Source organism: Podarcis raffonei, chromosome 1 (genome assembly GCF_027172205.1).
Source record: "Podarcis raffonei isolate rPodRaf1 chromosome 1, rPodRaf1.pri, whole genome shotgun sequence".
Taxonomy (NCBI): domain Eukaryota; kingdom Metazoa; phylum Chordata; class Lepidosauria; order Squamata; family Lacertidae; genus Podarcis; species Podarcis raffonei.
The window spans coordinates 48,723,275-48,742,266 of NC_070602.1; the positions used below are offsets into that span (position 1 = coordinate 48,723,275).

Below are 18,992 nucleotides of genomic sequence, written 5' to 3' on the forward strand. Positions count from 1 at the left end.
CATAACAGCATCTCTCAGAAGACTGTATGGGCAAGGGCAGATTAAATAATAATCTTGGAACTCAATGTGATAAACTATAGATGGAAACTGGTTTAGGAAGCTGACTGATTTTGCTACAGTTTTGACTTAATTAGTTGCACTTAGTTCCCATTAAAACGAATGGGGAAAGTTAGCCTTAATTTAAGTCTTTTTGATTTCAGTGGAAATCAAAAGGCAACTAACTTAGCATGGATCCAGCTCACCAGACATTGTGTAATTCTTTAAAATGAACAAAGAAGGCAGTAAAGGGGCCTAGCACTGCAGTAATTTTAACAGCCTTGTTATTCAGAAATGTCTCACAAGATCTCTCTCCCCATATTTCCCATTTTCACTCTTCTTAAGCATATACACACACAACAAATTCAGCTAATTTGATTACAAAATGAGTATTTTTAAAGTACAAAGCAAAAACTGAGAAGTCAATCAACAATCTTACATCTGAAACAGGAAAACTGCATGTTTTAATCTGACTTCATCCACAAATCACTTAAACGACAAAACTTGAATCTAAGCAACCTTACCCTATTTAAATAAATGAAACTAAGCCATTTTAGTGCCACTAAGTGGTTTAAGAGAGAAGAACGTGTCATTGTTTTTATATAAATGTAACATGAACATAATTTTATTCTTGCCATCTATCAGAGAAGTGTTAATTATTCACAAATGGTAGGCTCCTTAAGGAAACTTCGGCTATTCCCCCGCCCCCCGATACGTAGTAACATCCAGAGCTAGGCACTTGGCAACTTGCCTTCAGCTAACTGCATTATGGTGGCTCTTGGGTAGCACAGAAACAAACAAAACGTGATCCAACAGTGATAAAAACACTGAAATAAAAACAATGAAATGGTGAGAAAGATAATAGCCCCACCCTCTGCCTCCCCTCCCCGCTCCCTCCAAAATAAAAGTGTAGGCTATAGAAGAAAACTTGCAAAATAAAAGTTAGAAACATATTTACTTTGAGGGATCCAACTCTACTAGCAACTCCTTTGCTTTCATCCGGGCGTCTAATTTGCTACAATGGGGGAAGATGGATAAAAAAGACAGAAGAATAAAGAAAAAAGTGAACTTAAAAAAATTTCCACACAGTCAGTTAGCAGTGCATGCAAGACATCAATTTGACTTTCTGACACACTTCTAGGGAACAAGGACACAGACTCTTATTTCTGGATCACATTATGACTCGTTTGCTGAATTCTTCTCTTTAATTACGGATTCAGTACTGAAAGTGTGCATGCTATAGTTGTTACTAATATTTTAAAAAATACATAAACCATAATATATTTGAAATCCTGGATTTGGTTCATGACGAATGAAGTACTGACACAAAGATAGGACAAATGTCTTTGTCTTTAAGCCAGGTCAGTGAACTTGTGCTATGTGTGATGGTTGAAGAGTGTCAAGCACACAAATTAGAGACATGAGTATTGCAAAGCTTTCAGCCCTGCGAAATATTAGTGATAACTGGCAGAATTATATACAGCTGCCCCATGTTAAAAGAAATTAGGATATTAGACACAGTCCTTAGTTCCCAATTAAATAATTTTGCTGCCCAGCCAGAAAATTTTAATGCCATACCAACAGCAACTTAACAATAGCCAAGACACGTCTTAGTTTTGCTTTCAATACGAGCCTCCTTGTTGTTTTCCTTGCTTATGTTACGGTAATTCTGTATTGTGCAGAGGAATGAAGAAACAGTTCTGTAGCTACTGCTTATCAAGCTTTCATATTGCTAGGAAGAAAATTTAAAAGTAAGCAGAAAAAAGTTATACACTAAAGAATCTTCATTTTTATCATTTGTATTTTTATAAAAATGGTAAATATGCTTACTAAATAATACCAAGTCCAAAGTTTTGTATGTGATTCAGACGAAACATTTATGTAAATAATGGAAAAGGTTCCTACTAGAATGGACTGGATAACAAATAGGCAATACTAGGAATACATAATATCCCATGCTGCCCTACTAGATTCAACAGGACTTCTACCTCCCCTCCTCACCACCAAAGACCCCCCAAAGAAGCTCCTCTGAACTTCTCTTTGCCTCTTTCCTGCAGGCCCCACCCACCCTGCTCCAGAAAGTTCCTCAACATTCTGGAGCAGACTTATGGAATACACAGGGGGTTGGGAAGGAATTCTGTTGCAAAAGCAGAATTCCGTTGCAAAAAATGAGCTGACACTATTTGATGTCATCCAATAATAGACAGTCTTAAAAGGTAACTCATTTTGACAATATGGAAGATTACAATTGGTTCAAAGTAAAGTGCACATTTTCAGACATAGTAAAAGGCTGGGCAGATTTGGGTGGCTAACAAGTAGTTAGCTGCAGACGCTGGTCATCCAATAGGTCAGTAGGTCATAAGACTACCTCTCTAACCTTGAGCTAGAGCAGGCCTTTCCAAACTTTTCATGTTGGTGACACACTTTTTAGACATGCATCATTTCGCGACACAGTAAATCAGTTTTACTAGCAAGCCAGAGATTAAATTAACCCCTTTCCAGCCCTGGGAGGAGCATGGGAAGCGTTTGTGCGACAAACCTACACACTGCAGCCGACACACTAATGTGTCGCAAACACACAGTTTGGAAAGCCCTGAGCTAGAGGCTTAATATTTCTGTGCCTTAATTCCCCATTTATTAAAATGGCATATTGCGCAAGTGTTTTGATTAGAAATTCATAGAATGCATACAAGTGTAAGCAGAAAAGATATAAGAGAAAATGAGAAACCCACAAGTGAAAAGGCTTGTTTCAATATTTTCTTCTCAAAAAGGAATTCAGACACTATGTTTGCTAAGCACCTAGGTCAGAGAAATAAAACAGGCGAAACTATATAACAGGAAAAGTGGAAGTCAGGTAACATAATAAAGCAGATAACAAAATGCAGTGGGTTGGAATAATAAACAACGGGGAGTGAAAAGCAAAGAAAGAGGAAAAAGATCATACAACAAGAGCTAAGGGGGGGGCGGTAAATGAAGTAAAGGAGTTTTTATATAGGCTCCAAAATACAGGCAATTTCACTGGAGGTACAACATTACAGAAGATACAGACATCAACATCAATTCAAAGTATTGAAAGAAAGTCTAAAGATTGCATTCCTAAAAGTACCTAACTAATCAATCTCTCTTATATTAAATAATGGGAATAATTCCTCCACTAGGAGCTGAATTATTAACAAAAAGGAAATGCACAGCAAATCAAGTATTATTATTTTTTGAACACAATAATCTAAAAATGCCGTGTTTTTCTACTATTTTATCTTCTTTGAAATGATTTTAAACTTGTTACTGTTAGATAGCAATTTTTGAAACTGTTACAATGTTTCACTGTATTACACAAAGAACAAATATAGGGCACAGGGCTTCCAGCGCTGAGGCACAGGGACATTTCTGGCTGGGATCCAAAAGATGCCTCTTCTGCTAGCGCATGCGCAGAATTCTGCCTCATCTGCAGCTCCCCCAACCTGCCTCTAGAGGCTCCAGTACAGTGTATTGCGGACTGGGGGATGGTGGTGAATAGATAACTCCAACCTGCTTTCCTAGAATCTAGGAACTGGGAAAGCAGTTTCCCAGGAGGATTTGAAGAAGAGAAACAGCAAGCAGTGAAAGTTTATAACACCCCACTCCCTCTCCCTGATTTATCTCTGCTTTAAATCCTCTACTAATACAGGGAAAATTTGACTGAGAGAAAAGTAAGGGAAAGTCATGATTCGATAGGATTGAAGGAAACCTTCAGACACACACTATTGTTTCATAAGCAGCTCTGAGGTGAACGGAAAGCAAGCATATCTGTGAGAATGTGTATTTTATTCTACAGATGTCTTAGGAGTCAGTTTGCACAGCCCAAGAAATACAAATAGGCAACTGATGGTGAATATGCAGCAGAATATATTTCTGAGACCAGCCTCAAGCGTCACAAGTATTTGGAAGTAAAAGTTTTCACAGGTTTTTTTGCTAACTTGGGGCTGTAGCTGTGAGCCCAAACATTTGGTGAAGAAATTTAGGACTATAGAAAAATTAAGAAGCACAAGCACCCTGCATACAGTGGTAGTTAATAACAATGAATCAGAAACATATCTCAGGTGCTCAAAATTTTGAGCTAAACACTCTTTTATCATCTCTGAAAAAATGAGCAACCAAAACTTTGTGGATATTTATCACGCTTTTGCAAAAAGTTGTATGAATCTGTTGAGGCATATGAGGTCTGGAATGGAGTAGAAAATACTCTTCCTGAAGGAGTAGTTTTTTATTCAATAACTCCTTCTGTAAAATGCTCCCCCCCCAAAAAAAAAACCCTTTTGAAAAACGAAGGCTATGGCCTGTGAAGTTTTGTTTTTTTGTTATGTGAAGTCCAAAACAAACAAGAAGGTTCAGAGAAAGGGAGACTGTTGAAGGTATCCTAAATGATGACTCAGGGTAGCTATTTGTTATAGTTCTTTTAGTGCCAAGGGTTTTGGAGCTGTTTGTGGCAGGCAATCTGTACATAGCATAGCTAGTTAGAGTGTCTTCATCTGTATCTAAACTAGATGAAGTATGTAGATGAGTTTTATGGTCAGAGAATGATCAACCTATACAAACATATAAATATTGAGCTATATTAATATTGATACCAGGGGTAAGGAAAGCCATGAATCTAAATAAAACTGCTAGTACATGAATGCTAGCAATGGATAAGAAAGCCTCAAACATATGGCCAAGCTTTAAAAACTGTCAAGAAGTAATTTTAATGGAAGTAACCACTTGGAAAGTAATTCTAGAAAAAAAAAATCTCTGGTTTATGAAGTTAGAAACTGATCTTTCTCAAAGAGAGCAAACACTGTTATGCTATGTCATAAATTATAAGTATATTTTAATCATTAAGAAATTTAATGTTTTGTTATGCCACCCACACATTTCTACTATCTCATAACCTCCAACATTTCTCCAATGAAAATAGGGACGTCCCATTCCATAATGATAATTTTACTATTTATAACCCACAAATCTTACTGGGTTGCCCCAGCCACTCTGGGCAGCTTCCAACATATATAAAAACATAATAAAACATTAAACATAAAATAACTTCCCTATACAGGATTGCCTTCAGCTTGCTCGGGGGTTGGATAACTCCATACCCTCTAACATTTCTCCAATGAAAATAGGGACATCCTAAGGAAAAGTGGGACATTCCAGGATTAAATCAGAAACCGGGACGGCTTCTCTAAATCAGGGATGTCCCTGGAAAATAGGGACTCTTGAAGGGTCTACTACCTCCATTCCAAAACATAAAAATGGTGTTATAATTCAGTTTTCATAAAAAATAATTACACTGAAAGGAAAACTTTTCTGAAAGGAGACACAGGTATGCAGAAGTTAAAGGCAGACTTCTGAAAACTAAAGGGACAATATGCATTCTCATAATTCTGATACAGTCAGACTTCATTAAGTCTCAATGACTTAAGTGTGCCCATTCTAAGCCAGCAGCAGTCAGTAACATGGCTTACTGACACAGTGGGCTGCTGGAGCTTACTGAGAGGGAGAGGGGAGGAGCTTGGCCCAGTTCAGCATGTGGCAGCAGGAATATCAGACTGCCTCTGCCATCATGCACCACACCCTCTAGGTAAGTGTCAGCGACCCACTGTGCCTGGAGGGTAATGGTGCCCCACTGGCGCTGTCTCCCTGGTCACTACTGCTCCAAGCATAACTAAGTCTGCACCCATTCCATGAGCCCTTATCAAAATTAAGTAAATGACACTTAAATCCTATTGAAATCAATATCACATCAGGTGAATTCATATTATAGATTATCAACCATTTTTAATCATATGGCTAGGCAGTCATAATCAAGTACACATCTCTACTGCCAGCATTTCCCATCAAATCTGTGCACACTTTGGACACCTGTTCAAGTTCTCAGATATAAAACAGGAAGAAAATGCAGTACAATAATTGAAAACATCTTTAGGGAATGTGAAACACAACCCACACTTTCTATCTATTCAATTCTATCTATTCAATCTATTTAATTTGAAATAGAAAACAATTTATGTGTCAGAAAAAAGATTCAAAGAAGTATGTATGTTAAAAGATTACTTAGTTGGTTTTGTGCTTCTAGATCAAAGGTCTAAAATAACCTATAAAATACCCAATTTCTATTTATTATCCCTTAATATAAAATGAAATATAACATTATTCATGTATATAAAACATTAGGCTTTCCACATTATAGCTATGGAAATCTCTTACCTGTAAAAGAAAATTCTTTTAGAAATTCTTTAAAATATTCATATACCGTACATATTTCACAACACTCAAATCAGTTAATATATAACAACCACAAGAACAATAAACAAGCATACAACGCAAAGTCCAAAAAGCTCAATAAAACTTAGCAGCAATCAAATAAATCCAAAACTGTCTGCAAATGCCTCAACAGTCCAAAGCCTTCCAAAATAAATAAGTGTTCTGTTTTGTGCAAGCTGTAGAGAGTAGTTTGGGATAAATTTTTCTCTCAACATACTAGAACCTGGGGCCATTCAATGAAGCAGAATTTGGAAGATTCAGGACAGACAAAAGAAAGAAATTCCTTCCACAAGACGTAGTGGTGGCCACCAATATGGATTATTTTAGACAAATTTTTGGAGGATAATACTATAATAATAATAATAATAATAATAATAATAATAATAATAATAATAGCAGCTACTAGTCATGACAGCTATGTTTTACCTCCATTGTTGGACACAGCATGCCTCCTGAATACCAGTACAGGTCTGAAGAGAATTTTCAAGGACCCCAATAATGTTTGCAGGATTCAGGCTCTGAGTTTGGCTCAACAATGGTTTCTACCTCATATAGTGAAGACATGTACAAGGCCTGATCTACTGTACCCAAAATGGAGGCTCAAAATAGGCAAGACACTCTTTTAAGTACATTATTTCCAGTGTGTGAAAATCTTAAGAAAGCTACACATTAGCATCATACAATTGTGTGTAGAAGCTCACAGGCAGTCAGTGCAGCTGCCACCGACCTGGTTGGATGCTTTTGCCTCCCAAAATTTATCAAAAAGCAATCTGCAGCATTTTGTACAAGCCATAACGCCAGAATTGTCTTCAAGGACAGCCCCACGCAAAGCACATTGCAGCAGTCAATCATAGAGGTTACGAAATCATACATATATGGATGTAGCGTGGTATAGAAATTTAATAAATCATAATAATAAAATAATAAAAATAATAATAGATAAGCATGGTCAGATCCTGGATCTCAAAAAAGGGACACACAGACCTAATAAAAGTCTATATTTATTTAGTTAGACTGTGCCTGCAGAGTGTTGCAGAGTTAAAATCATTTGTAGAGCAGTATGTGCAAAATATAACAGCATGGGTTTTTTTTAATCTGATTGCTGGATGGCCCAATGTTGAAGCAACACTTTTTCCTCCATTTTAACATGGTCGTCTGTAGTCATCTCACAGTGGTGACCCACATAGAAGTCAGCCTGTTTAACGCATGTAATCCCTTTTAAATCTCAGTTACCTAATGGTAGGGTAGGTCAATGCCATGATGCACACATGGATTTATGACTTGAAGAGAATATAGGGGTGGCCAATGTGGTGCTTCCTGATGCCTATGGCCTTATACTCCCATCAGTCCCAGTTGGCATGGCTAATGGTCAGTGATGAAAAATAAATAAAGAAGAGTAATAACAACTCCACAAGATAAGTAAGATGATATATATATCCATTTTTGTAAACTTAATGATTATATTATATGGACAAAATCTTAAGTTGCCCTTCTGAAACAGAAGAGCACCTCCCATTCATGGAAGGAATGTGACCCAGATGAGGCTCCCTCTTGCTCTCAGTGATGGTGGGGACTGGGGAGGTGATTTTCATTGGTTACCTCTTCCTCCTGCTGCCTCCCTACCTCCCATACTGATCTGGAGCATCCCCAACACTACCATACCAAGTGGAGTCCTGCTAATGAGAATATAGGAACCAAGTCATAATGTTTAGATACGGAGAGATGAATCTCAGATATCCAAAATGGGTGATTGGAAGAAAAATACTAGTCTAGATAGCCAACGTAGAATCAAAATAAGTAATGAAAAAGGGGCAAAAAATGTTCTATCAGTCAGCTTTAGTCAATCCCTACTGGTTCAAGGTAAGTGCAAAAGAAAGGAGAGTTGTAAAAAATACCTTTGGAGCCTTAAAAATGCCTGCTACTTAATATGCAGTAAAAACATTGTTATTACAAAGTAAAGGACATGGGTTTATATAGTTTAGCATCACAAAACTAATACCAAAGGGAAAGAACAAAGTAGCAAACACTCCCTGATTACCAAAATATGCTAGGAGGGATGGCCTTAAAAAACACAACCGCCCCTAGCTCTGAGCATGCTCTGATAGGTCTACTAAATCTATTCTGAGGCAGACCTACTAATGTTGTGCTATGGCTGTACGCTAATTTTTGTATTCTGATTGGTGGGACTGCCATCATGACAACAGGAGGAAGCTGGAACCTGTAAAACTGCTAGGGCTACTAAGAAAATACATTTTGAAAACTCGGTTCCTCTGCCTGGAGATGAATGGGAGAAACCTCCTGGCCAAAGCAATAGTCTGGATCAGGCATGACTGAACAGTGGAGAGAGCTGACTGCCCAGAGAACGGGAGACTGGCAGAAATGTCTCCAGGGAGTTCCTCTAAGTTGAAATGAAATTTTGGGCAAAACTACTGTATATGTATTAGGCGCGGGTGGCGCTGTGGGTTAAACCACAGAGCCTAGGACTTGCCAATCAGAAGGTTGGTGGTTCGAATCCCCGCGATGGGGTGAGCTCCTGTTGCTCGGTCCCAGCTCCTGCCAACCTAGCAGTTCGAAAGCACATCAAAGTGCAAGTAGATAAATAGGTACCACTCCGGCAGGAAGGTAAATGGCATTTCTGTGTGCTACTCTGGTTTGCCAGAAGTGGCTTAGTCATGCTGGCCACATGACCTGGAGCTGTACGCCAGCTCCCTCGGCCAATAAAGCGAGATGAGCGCCGCAACCCCAGAGCTGGCCACGACTGGACCTAATGGTCAGGGGTCCCTTTACCTTTACCTTACTGTATATGTAAAAAACAAAACAAAAAGCTTTTGCCTTTTATTTTTTAACTGGGTTTTTGCTTCCATAAGCAGCGGTGTAATCCTAGGGTCAGATTATTCTTCAGGGGATGAGGCTGAGGATTTGGAGTTGGAATTGCCCTCAGGGCCAGTGGCCCTGGATGTACATACTAAACCAGAAGCACTTGTACAAGAGGAGCCCACTGTGCCAGTACCTCCTGGGCCTGAGGAGGTTGTATTGCCCTCCTTGAACAGCAGTTCAGAAGCTTCAGTAGAGCCATTGCCTCTTCTGCTCCACTGGAGTCAATAGCTGCTAAGACGAGTTGGGTCCCTTCATATGCAGAGAATTTCATGGAAAGCAGAACTAGCGACTGTGGCACAGCTCCAGCTCCTATTTAAGGCTCTTGTCTTTTTTTCATGTTTTTTATGACAGAATATGTTTTTTTCTGTTAGTCTGCACTTTTTATGGTCATGCCTATTGCCCCTTAAAACACGTTAATGTCTAAATGTTCAGCTGTCGTCTGCCAATTGATGTATTTTCCTTTTTAGCAAGAATTCTCTGTATCTTTGGGTTATTTTACAAGACTTCACTATTTATTATATTTACCAAATATCTTAATTTTTCAATAGTTCATCATGAGAAAAGTTAAAATGGTTTGACCAAAATAGTTTAGTTAACAAGAAATTGGATTAGAAAGCACAAAGTCTCTGCACCATTTTTAGCAGATTGCTTCTCAGTAACCTGTCCAGTTTTTTGCAGAGGTCACATTGCCTGGTGTAGGGGGAGGAGCAATTGACAAGAGATGTGTGAATAACAAAGGATATATTTTTTACAAAGACTAAAATCTTTGACCTAGTTAGTGATTATCATTTTCAAACTCCGCTCCTCATTTTATATCTAAAATTAGGATAGCAGCAGGATGAGAAATTTAATCTTCAGCAAATTAAATTCCCCATCATGCTCTCTGAAATAAGAATTAGATATAGCCTTTGGCTAGATAAGTAAGCCATAGTACAAATATTTAACAGTAAAGAAAGAGACTTAGTCATAATGAACATTATTCCCCATTTTATTTTCCCCAGTCTTACTGAAGAATAGCTATACTCACTTAAAACTGGTGCAATGAAATGGAAAGCAAGACACTTTGTCGGAAATGCTTAACCCTTCAAAGCCTGCTACAATTTCCCCCCTGTTTTTGGTTACCACTGCCAGCAATTCTACTTTAGATTTCATGCTATTATATTTACCAGGATGTATTTCAAAGATGTCTGGCAAATGCAATTTCAACGAGTTCAACCTAACAAGTCAAAGTGATCTCAGGGCTAGTTTATACACGGAAGCTGTCTGCTTTCCGTTGCTCCATACAATTCTTCCCAATCAACCCTTGAGTGTGAAATTGAAGAGAGATACAACAGCATGTACAGAGCTGCAGACAGATACAGCCAGCAGTGGTAAGCAGCGATTTCTCTGAGAATACTTGCTGGACAAAAACCTGACATGATAGTGAAAATTACTGCCTTCTACTGCTGGCTATATGTATTTAGAACTCAGGTCACAGTGACATTTCTCCATGTGCTTCTGTACCAGGGACAATCAAGAGAGATTGTACAAAAGGGACGGGGGGGGGGGGGGAGAAGCATCCTGTTTGCATGAGTGAGCTGGCCGATACACTACTAATGACCTAGCTACTACAATAAGCAAAAAACAAAAACCCCAAAATATATTAAATTCACCTATCAAAATTAACAAGGGATTTCTCTTAAAAGCAGTCATTTTTTTTAATATCATGGGATGCCAAAAAGATAAAATATCACATACGTGTGTGTGTGTGTAATATATATATATATGTGTGTGTGTGTGTGCGCGCGCTACATCATAGCTGTAACATCCCTGAGGCTCTGTACCCAGCACACTCCCTTAAATCCACCTCTGAATCTCTGTGTGTGTATAGATATATATAGATATAATATAGATATATGTGTGTGTGTTTATGCTAAAACTTTGACATTTACTCAGAATGCAGCTTTAATTAGGTTACAAGTATCTCTCCAAGATGTAATTTTGAAAACAGCATAGTGCATCAAATTATAAACCAGATAGAATTTCGTAAAGAAATCATGAAGCAGTTTTCCAGCACTCCTGATTAAATTTTACTATACAGGTTTTTTCTGAAAAGAGGAATGAAACCGGTAAAAAAGTTCCAGACATTTGAAATCTAATAATTTTCCTCTGACATATAAAGTGGACACTATTTAAATTTCACTTAACAAGATAGAACCTGAAAAAATCCTAAACTATCCAGTCCAAATTCAGTATGAGCAAGAAGGAAGGAATGTTCTAGCATTCAAACAATGCTTAATGGAATTCTCAAGTGCATGATTTCTCTAACTTACACTCTACTGTCACAAAAATCAAGCAGTACATCATCACAACATTGGTTCACTTGGTAGTATTAACGTATGTCAGGAAGTAAGTTAGCCTATCTATAGCAATAGCAGGATAATTCAGAGTTTATTTAACAATAATAGTTACAACGTGCTAGAGCTTTTCAACGGATAAAAAATAACAATCCCAAACTTTTCTGAACAATCAAAATGTTGGCATTGAAGGGTTTGTTTTTTCTCAATAGTCTAAAAATAATTGAAACCCGGAAGGTTTCAATCACCTTTTATTAGGTACTGGTAAAGAGAAGGCATTGCCCCCAGACACACCGTGCTGATATAGTAAGATATAAAATGTTCTATAAAGTATTCACTGCTCTAACTCAGTGAATAACAGAACCCTTGAGTCATGGATCTTCTTGCACCAAAGGCTAAATGCAATCTGTGCATCTCCTGTCCCTTTCCCCAGCATAATAGGTTAAAAGTCAACACAGGGCATCTGATAGCAGATAGCCACTTGTAATTCTCCAAGCTGTCCAATCCAGCACTGCTATTTGGCTTGGGCATGCACATGTGGTTACAGGTGGCTCTGGGAACTTTTGGAAGTGGCTGATTAGCAGTAAGGGACATAAAGATTTAGAGATTGCTGGGAAATTAGAGGGAAAGGAAAACTGGAACCATGTGGTATCAAAAATTGTGGGATCTTAGGTCATTGGTACTACATGCTCTGCATGTAGAAAGTTCAAGCTTCTCCAGCTGAAAAACTTCAGTGTATCTCTGCACAGCAACATTTGACAAAAGGAATTTGAAACATTAAAATTCTGCTTAAACTCAGCTTCTAAAAATGGCACCTTTTGTATCAACATGTTTTTCTACACAGAGAAATTAAGGCACAGACCTCAAGAACTGAGCCTATAGTTTTTACTTATCTTGTTCACTCAAGTTTAATAAACTTCCAAGTTTCCCCCCAATAATAGTATTTCAAAGTATGTCTCAGTTTATTTTGAACCCCGCTGATGAAAGAAACAAATTCAAGTGCAATTTAAAGTTCCAACAAGATTCTTTAGGAAACCCATTTTATATTGTCCACCAATTCCTCTAATCTGTTTTAACATAGACATGCAATCAGTATTAAATGCCAAAACATTGAAACAAAGATAAGTCAGTGGCTGGGTATGTTACTATAACTTGCTGATACAAAATAAATAAATTCGGTAAAAAAAGTTAACTGCCAGACACTTGCAATCATTTTAAGAATCTGGGAACCACAATCAATTAGATAAGATGGATTACTTTTTACCATTTCCTTTATTAAACACTGCAATATTGAACAAGTCAGAAAGAAAGCTTTTTGATATGATATGTACCAATTGAATACAGATGAGGAATTCACTTGCTAAAATAAATTATATATTTACTGCTCTTGCTAGTTGCCGAACTTTGCTACAAATATATCGCACATTGAGTGTTATACCAAACATATTGGATCACCTGCATAAGTAAAACCAGTCTGAAATAATACCTAAAATACTGACTAGTAGTCTAAAAGGTTGGCATTAAAACTTTCTTTCTATGTAATTTAGAATTTCCAAAGAGAAGGCAGCAAGTATCCAAGTTAAATAAACATTGTTTGGCTTGAAAGTGTTTTAAATATGCTAAGATGATGCTGAGGCAGAGAAATGCCACAGATCAAGAAGTCACAAATGTTTTTGCAGAAAGCATACTATTAGTCTAGTTCTACTGATTCAGGGGCAGGGTTAACTGCACTTTCCTGGGGGAATAAAACACTGTAAGGGATTCATGACTAGTATTGCAATAGAGAACAGACAAGCACTTTTAGATATAAGAAACTTTTGCATAGAATTGCAGGCTTAACGGCAGTGGTTCAAAAGAACAGCAGCCATTTAGTCTAAGAACTTTCATACCCTCTTTCTTCTTTCACACTATTGCTTGGACAGCAATGCATGTACAAGTGAACTATCTTTCACACATTTACCAGTCTCCACAGAGTAAGTTTCCATGCGAGCAGCAGAAGGCATTTATCAACTAGACAAATCACACATCCCATGAGTATTGGACAGGCACAGTACTTACTTTTGGTGTTGGGCAGGAAGCAGTGGAGAGGCGAGAGGTGGCCTGTGCACGAGGAGATTCTGAAGGGGTAGTGCTAAGTGAGGCCGTGTCTCGTGGAAGCACCTGAACACCACGAGATATGATGGAATCTGGAATCTAAGCATAAAAATAAATTTAGTTAATTTCACACTGCATTATAAAATGGCTCAATATCAAAATATTTATATTCAAAATAGACTATAGTGCCAGCTTGAATAAAATATTGCAGGGGCCCAGGTAAGCCTCACCCTGAATAATCAATTACATGATGCAGTGCACACACATCATTCAAATCACAACTCCCCATCAACTTGGGGAGCCCCAGCCCCCTCAAAACTTTCATGGGGGGGAGCGAAGCCCCCATGGCACCTAGGAGTTGGCTCCTATGGAGCAGATTATCATTTTCCTCCCTCCTGGTAATCAGGGTGGGGGGCACTAGACAGTCTTGGGGTTAGGGCTCGCATCCTCTCCGACACAAATGCTTGCTCATAGGGCTCTAAGCCCCCTTTGTTGACACCAGTCATCTCTGAGTATATTTCTATATGAATTAAAGAAAAATGGTAGCATGTTGCCCAAAGAATTTTGAGGGAGTGAGAAGTTACCCCGAGGAGAGCTAATGGGTAGAGAAGCATCATGCTGAACTTGAGAGTGGAGCTTGAACAATAAGCTTCTGGTTCTTCAACTCTTCTAAAATATTTATGAGCCATTTCTTTACAGTGCATTTGGGATCCCTTCTTAATTTAATTTTTAATTTAATATTTACAACCTGTCTTCACTCCCTTTTAGAATAGAATAGACTTTTTAGAATCTAATATAATGATAATTATATAGTTTCCAGCATTAATATTAGTACTAATTAGTACCATCAGTACCAGGAGAAGAAGTAGAAGTCCTTAACCAGGATCTGGAGGTAGTAAAGGACTGAATGTTTGCAAAAAACTGAAGCTCAATCCATAAAGAAAGGAAGTGCTATGGGTGGATGGTTCCCACGTCCAGAAGCTGGCAGAATAACCAGTTCTTAATGAGGATGCACTCCCCTTGAAGGTGCAGATGTGCAGTTTGAAGGTACTTCTGGACTCATCATTGACACTTTTGAGAGACTTGGTGACACCTATACCCAACTTTGGCTGACGCACCAGACATTTGTAAATAGGGATCTCCTGGCTATGGTTACTTGTACTCTGAGAACCTCCAAGCTAGACTATTGCAATGGTCTAGCATTTAAGAAGGGATCAAAAGAATATATATATATTATATATATATATAATATATATATACTATTAGCTTGTGCAGTTTTTCAGTTTTGTGAAAATCTGAGGGATCAAAAGAAAAAACACACACCCAACTTTCTCCATTCAGGAGTACACTAGAAATAGTTACAAGCACAGGTGGAAAAGAAATGAAAGCACTGAGGAAGCAATGAGCATGGAAAGGGGAACTGCCGAAAGTGATGATCGATCCACCCACCAAAAAACATCAAAACAAATTGTCTGTGACTTTGCACGGAGCAGTTTGGAGCTCAGTTTCACCAAATGAAACTATCCCCATATAGGGTAAACTGAAATTTACAGGGAGAAGGCATAGAGATTGATGTTGTTTGAGGATAACATCACATATACTACACATATTAGATGTAAATGCAAACAGCTACAAATACACTAAACTCCGATGCAGACAAGCCCACAGTCTTGCCCTTGTGGAAATCAGCAAGCAGTCCCTCTGTATGAAGCCTCAGAAGTACAGCATTCCCCCCACCACTTGAACAGGATAATGGTATCCTTCTCCCATGAAACAGCAATGGGAAGAAGCAGAGTCCCTGGAGGAGAAAGGAAAGACTAACAGGTGTGACCAATGGACTCCATACTGATCAGTCAGGGACTCAGAAGGGCAACAGGGGTTCCCATACTAGGCAATGAACATTGCTGGTATATGGGCTGGGATATGGTTTCACTTAAGACTAATTGGGCTGCTTCTACTTTGCTTTTATTTCTTACACAAATATGAGGCTGGGAAGAGCCTTCTTCTATCTGTATGCTCTGATGAAATGTGGGGAAAGCCTGTGCTTTATTTTTCTGTGCAATTCAGGGGTTCAGAAATAGGGAAAGCTGCCTTCAATAGCAGTTTCTCTCTTAATTTTGGTGGGCAGAGGAGGGGGGCAGGGGCGCCGGGTATAGGGGTGCAAGGGGCTTCAGCCCCCTCAATATTTTTAAACAAGGGGCTGATCCCTACCTATTGAGGGGGCTGCCATCCCCTACTGCCCCTGTATGATTTTTGCCTTCTGCACCCCCACAGCAATTGCCAGAAAGGTGTGGGTGAGAGATATAAACCAAGGAATTAGGGTCATCTAGTCCAACCCCCTGCAATGCAGAAATATTGACATGATTTTTGCCAAATTCTCCATCCTTCTGCAGACCTCAGTGTCACTTCCCATGCTGTTCCAGAAGGCACTTTATGGAAAATATTTTTGAGGGGCACAGTGGGCTGAAGGAATAATTGAAAAAAGCCCCCACCTGTAGGAACACCCAGTTAGTGGAATTCTGCTGCGGGCAAGGCTGGAACCAAGCCAGTAGTATTCAGATCCTAAAAGCACCTTTGTTTGTAAACAATTCCATTGTTCAAAATGCATTTAGCCAGGGATTTCTGATTCATATGTTAATATCTAAAGAAATGAAGTTAGTGAAAAATGAATTTAGTAAATGGATTTCTTCTTATTTCTTCTATTTTTGCTCTCAGTATTCTGTTTCTCTGAGGAAATATTCCAATGATTTTGAGTTAGCTGACTAAATCTTTTACAGGTTCCTTATGGATGCTTGTGAAAATCAGAGAGTAAGGGGACATTTTTACATTTTCCCTAGGCTACTCCACAGTATTGGGCAGCTCAGAGAGGTAAACTCACATAGCTGGTTTTCTCAATTTCCCTTAAGAATAAAAAACCCTATTAGACTTTTATAAGTTTGTTGAATTATTCCATTTTTGCCACTTATATTTGTAGAAATGCTTACATTTCAAGCTAAAATCATATCTACATGTGGCCATTACTGGTTTTTTTTAATTCCAAATTTCAGTTTTGCCATTATTCTGAGAATAAGGCTATTAATGAGAGTTTAGAAAGAAAGCCAAGTAAGTGACCAGCAACAGCAGAATATGTCTGATAACAGAGGAAGAAATTAGCACTATGAAATTAACAGTGAAGCACTCAAAAGGGAAGCACTGTTTAAGCCTTGGGGCATGAAAATAAGGCACCCGTTTAATACAAGTGAATGGAGATGAAGACACACTAAGATGTTTGCTCTATAGAAGCAAATGACATACTTTAGGATAAAAGCCTTTAAAATGGTCAATTAGGTCATGAAAGAAACTGGTGTCTTCCCTATTTCTCTTATGATATGCTCCCCACTTTTTCAGGAGTTGGTAGAGTGATTCTGCCCAGGATAATAAGCTGCTCACACCTCTCTCTTTTCAGCTCCACTTCACTGCTTCCTCTCTGTTCCATTAAGGTATATATTCTAGGATAATGTACCACTGAGTTTTCAAGTCACAAGTTTATTGCCCAGTAAATACAAGTGAGATGGCTAGCACAAGCACTGAGGAAGAAAACCATCTGCAAAAAGCAGATGGTGGCAACACCAGCTGCATGACTTCAAAATAATTTTTAGAGCATGCATGGGGAACCTCTAGCCAACGGCTCAAATTTGGCTTTATTTTGGCTGTTTCTCCTGAAGCCACACACACTGCTCTCATACACACACACTGATGTCATATGCTATCAGATGTGAGGCAGGTAAAGCCACAGCTGCAAATTAAGAGCTCCAGACTGCTTGAAATATGGCACCAAATGGAGCTCCTGAAGGAAGATTATCCTTGCTTAAAGTCTTGCTTTTGAGCAATAAAGTTTGCAGCTATGGTTTAAATAATTCAAGCTGGGGCTGCAAAGCAAGAATCAGGAGCACATGCTGAAGTTTAATCATTTGAGTCATATGATGCCATTAGTGTAAGGTTAGTATCAAATAAAATAAAAACTAACCTGCAGTATCATCATCACATCATCACAATCATATTTCTATACCAGTGTTGGGTTATTAGGGGAGGGGGTAGTATGTCTGGTGGGGAACACATTGTGCTCCTTCTGGGGTAGTTTGTCCACCTTTGCTCTCTACCCCGCACTCAGCTCTCACCAGCGGCTCCTAGAAGCTGTCACCATGCAACAGTGGCCAGTCCCCGGGAAACAGCTTCAACTGGCCAGCTAAATCAGGTGAGGGTAGTCAATAGGTCCCAAACCCTCAGTGAGTTAAGTACTTCCCTGCATATGAATACTAGCTCTGGCGGACTGAGTGGACAAGACCAATAGTGGGTTCAACGGTCAAGAAGGCAGTGACTGCACATGCTGTTGTAGAAGTGAGGGGCAGATGGGGTTCGCCAACCTAGGAAGGTAGCCCATCTAGGAGAAGGAAAACACTGAGCCTAAACCTCTGCTGCCTTGCGGCTATACTCATTCATGATAAAGGCTTTGTTTTGGGAGTAAACCCTAAGGAAACATCCATACTTGTTGTGGGACATCTTTGCAAAAAGACAAGGCTAAGGAGTAAATGCTACACAAATCTGGAGTCCCTAAGATGGTTGGATGGCATCTTGCATGCCTCCTTCCGGCAACTCCTGCAGCCCACTTTCCTTAGTGCTCAATGAGGCTGAAAGTGGGGTCTTGTCATCTGGGCAGCCCAGGACTTCCACACACACTTGTGTCCTGGATAGGTCACAATGCAGGAGGAAACAGTTATGAGTTACTGGTCTCTACAGTCACAGCAGGCGCTGTAATTCTCTAGTGGTTTGACTTCAGTCCCAGAGGCGCAGTCTATTGTCTCTTGAGACAGACGGATGCCAACAACATCTGAGGATCACAGGGCAGTTTACAATATAAAAACACAAAACTACACACCATAGTAACAAACAAAAAGAATACCACCCCAGTTTAAAAGGCCTTGGATGGTTTAATCAGCCAAAGGCCTAGGAGAAGATGAATGCTTTTGCCTGGTGCCTAAAGATATGTAACAGAAGTGTCAGGCAAGCCTCCCTGGGGAGAGCATTACACAAGTGGGAAGCCCATTCTCATGTTGTCATCCTCTGAACCTCTCATGGAGGAGGCACATATAGAGGGGTCTCAGATGATGACTGCAGGGTCCAGGTTGGTTCATATGAGCAGATAAGGTTCACATAAGACTTTTATATTTCTTTTCCCAGTCACCTGTCAAAAGTGGCCTGCAGAGGCTAGGACAGTTCTGGATCCAACCTGCTGGTCAGATCAATTTCTCTACCTGCCCCTGCTCTACAGCTCATTGGGAAAACCCCATCATATAAAAATTTGAAAATTGTAAAAGAAAATCAGTAATTTCA

At 39.1% G+C, this 18,992-nt stretch overlaps 1 protein-coding gene across 20 annotated transcripts in view; it reads right to left on the minus strand.

Moving 5' to 3' along the window:
- The window catches only part of GPHN (gephyrin), a 234,953-nt gene that overhangs the window by 69,204 nt on the left and 146,757 nt on the right, over nucleotides 1–18,992 (minus strand). For 12 of the 20 annotated variants that reach the window (XM_053385637.1, XM_053385662.1, XM_053385629.1 and 9 more), the window contains 2 exons: nucleotides 13,587–13,721; nucleotides 995–1,051 (listed from right to left, as the gene is read on the minus strand). In XM_053385637.1, coding sequence (XP_053241612.1) covers nucleotides 995–1,051; nucleotides 13,587–13,721 — 192 coding nt within the window. The remainder of the gene's footprint in view (nucleotides 1–994; nucleotides 1,052–13,586; nucleotides 13,722–18,992) is intronic. The other 8 variants (XM_053385653.1, XM_053385740.1, XM_053385680.1 and 5 more) reach the window with 1 other exon arrangement.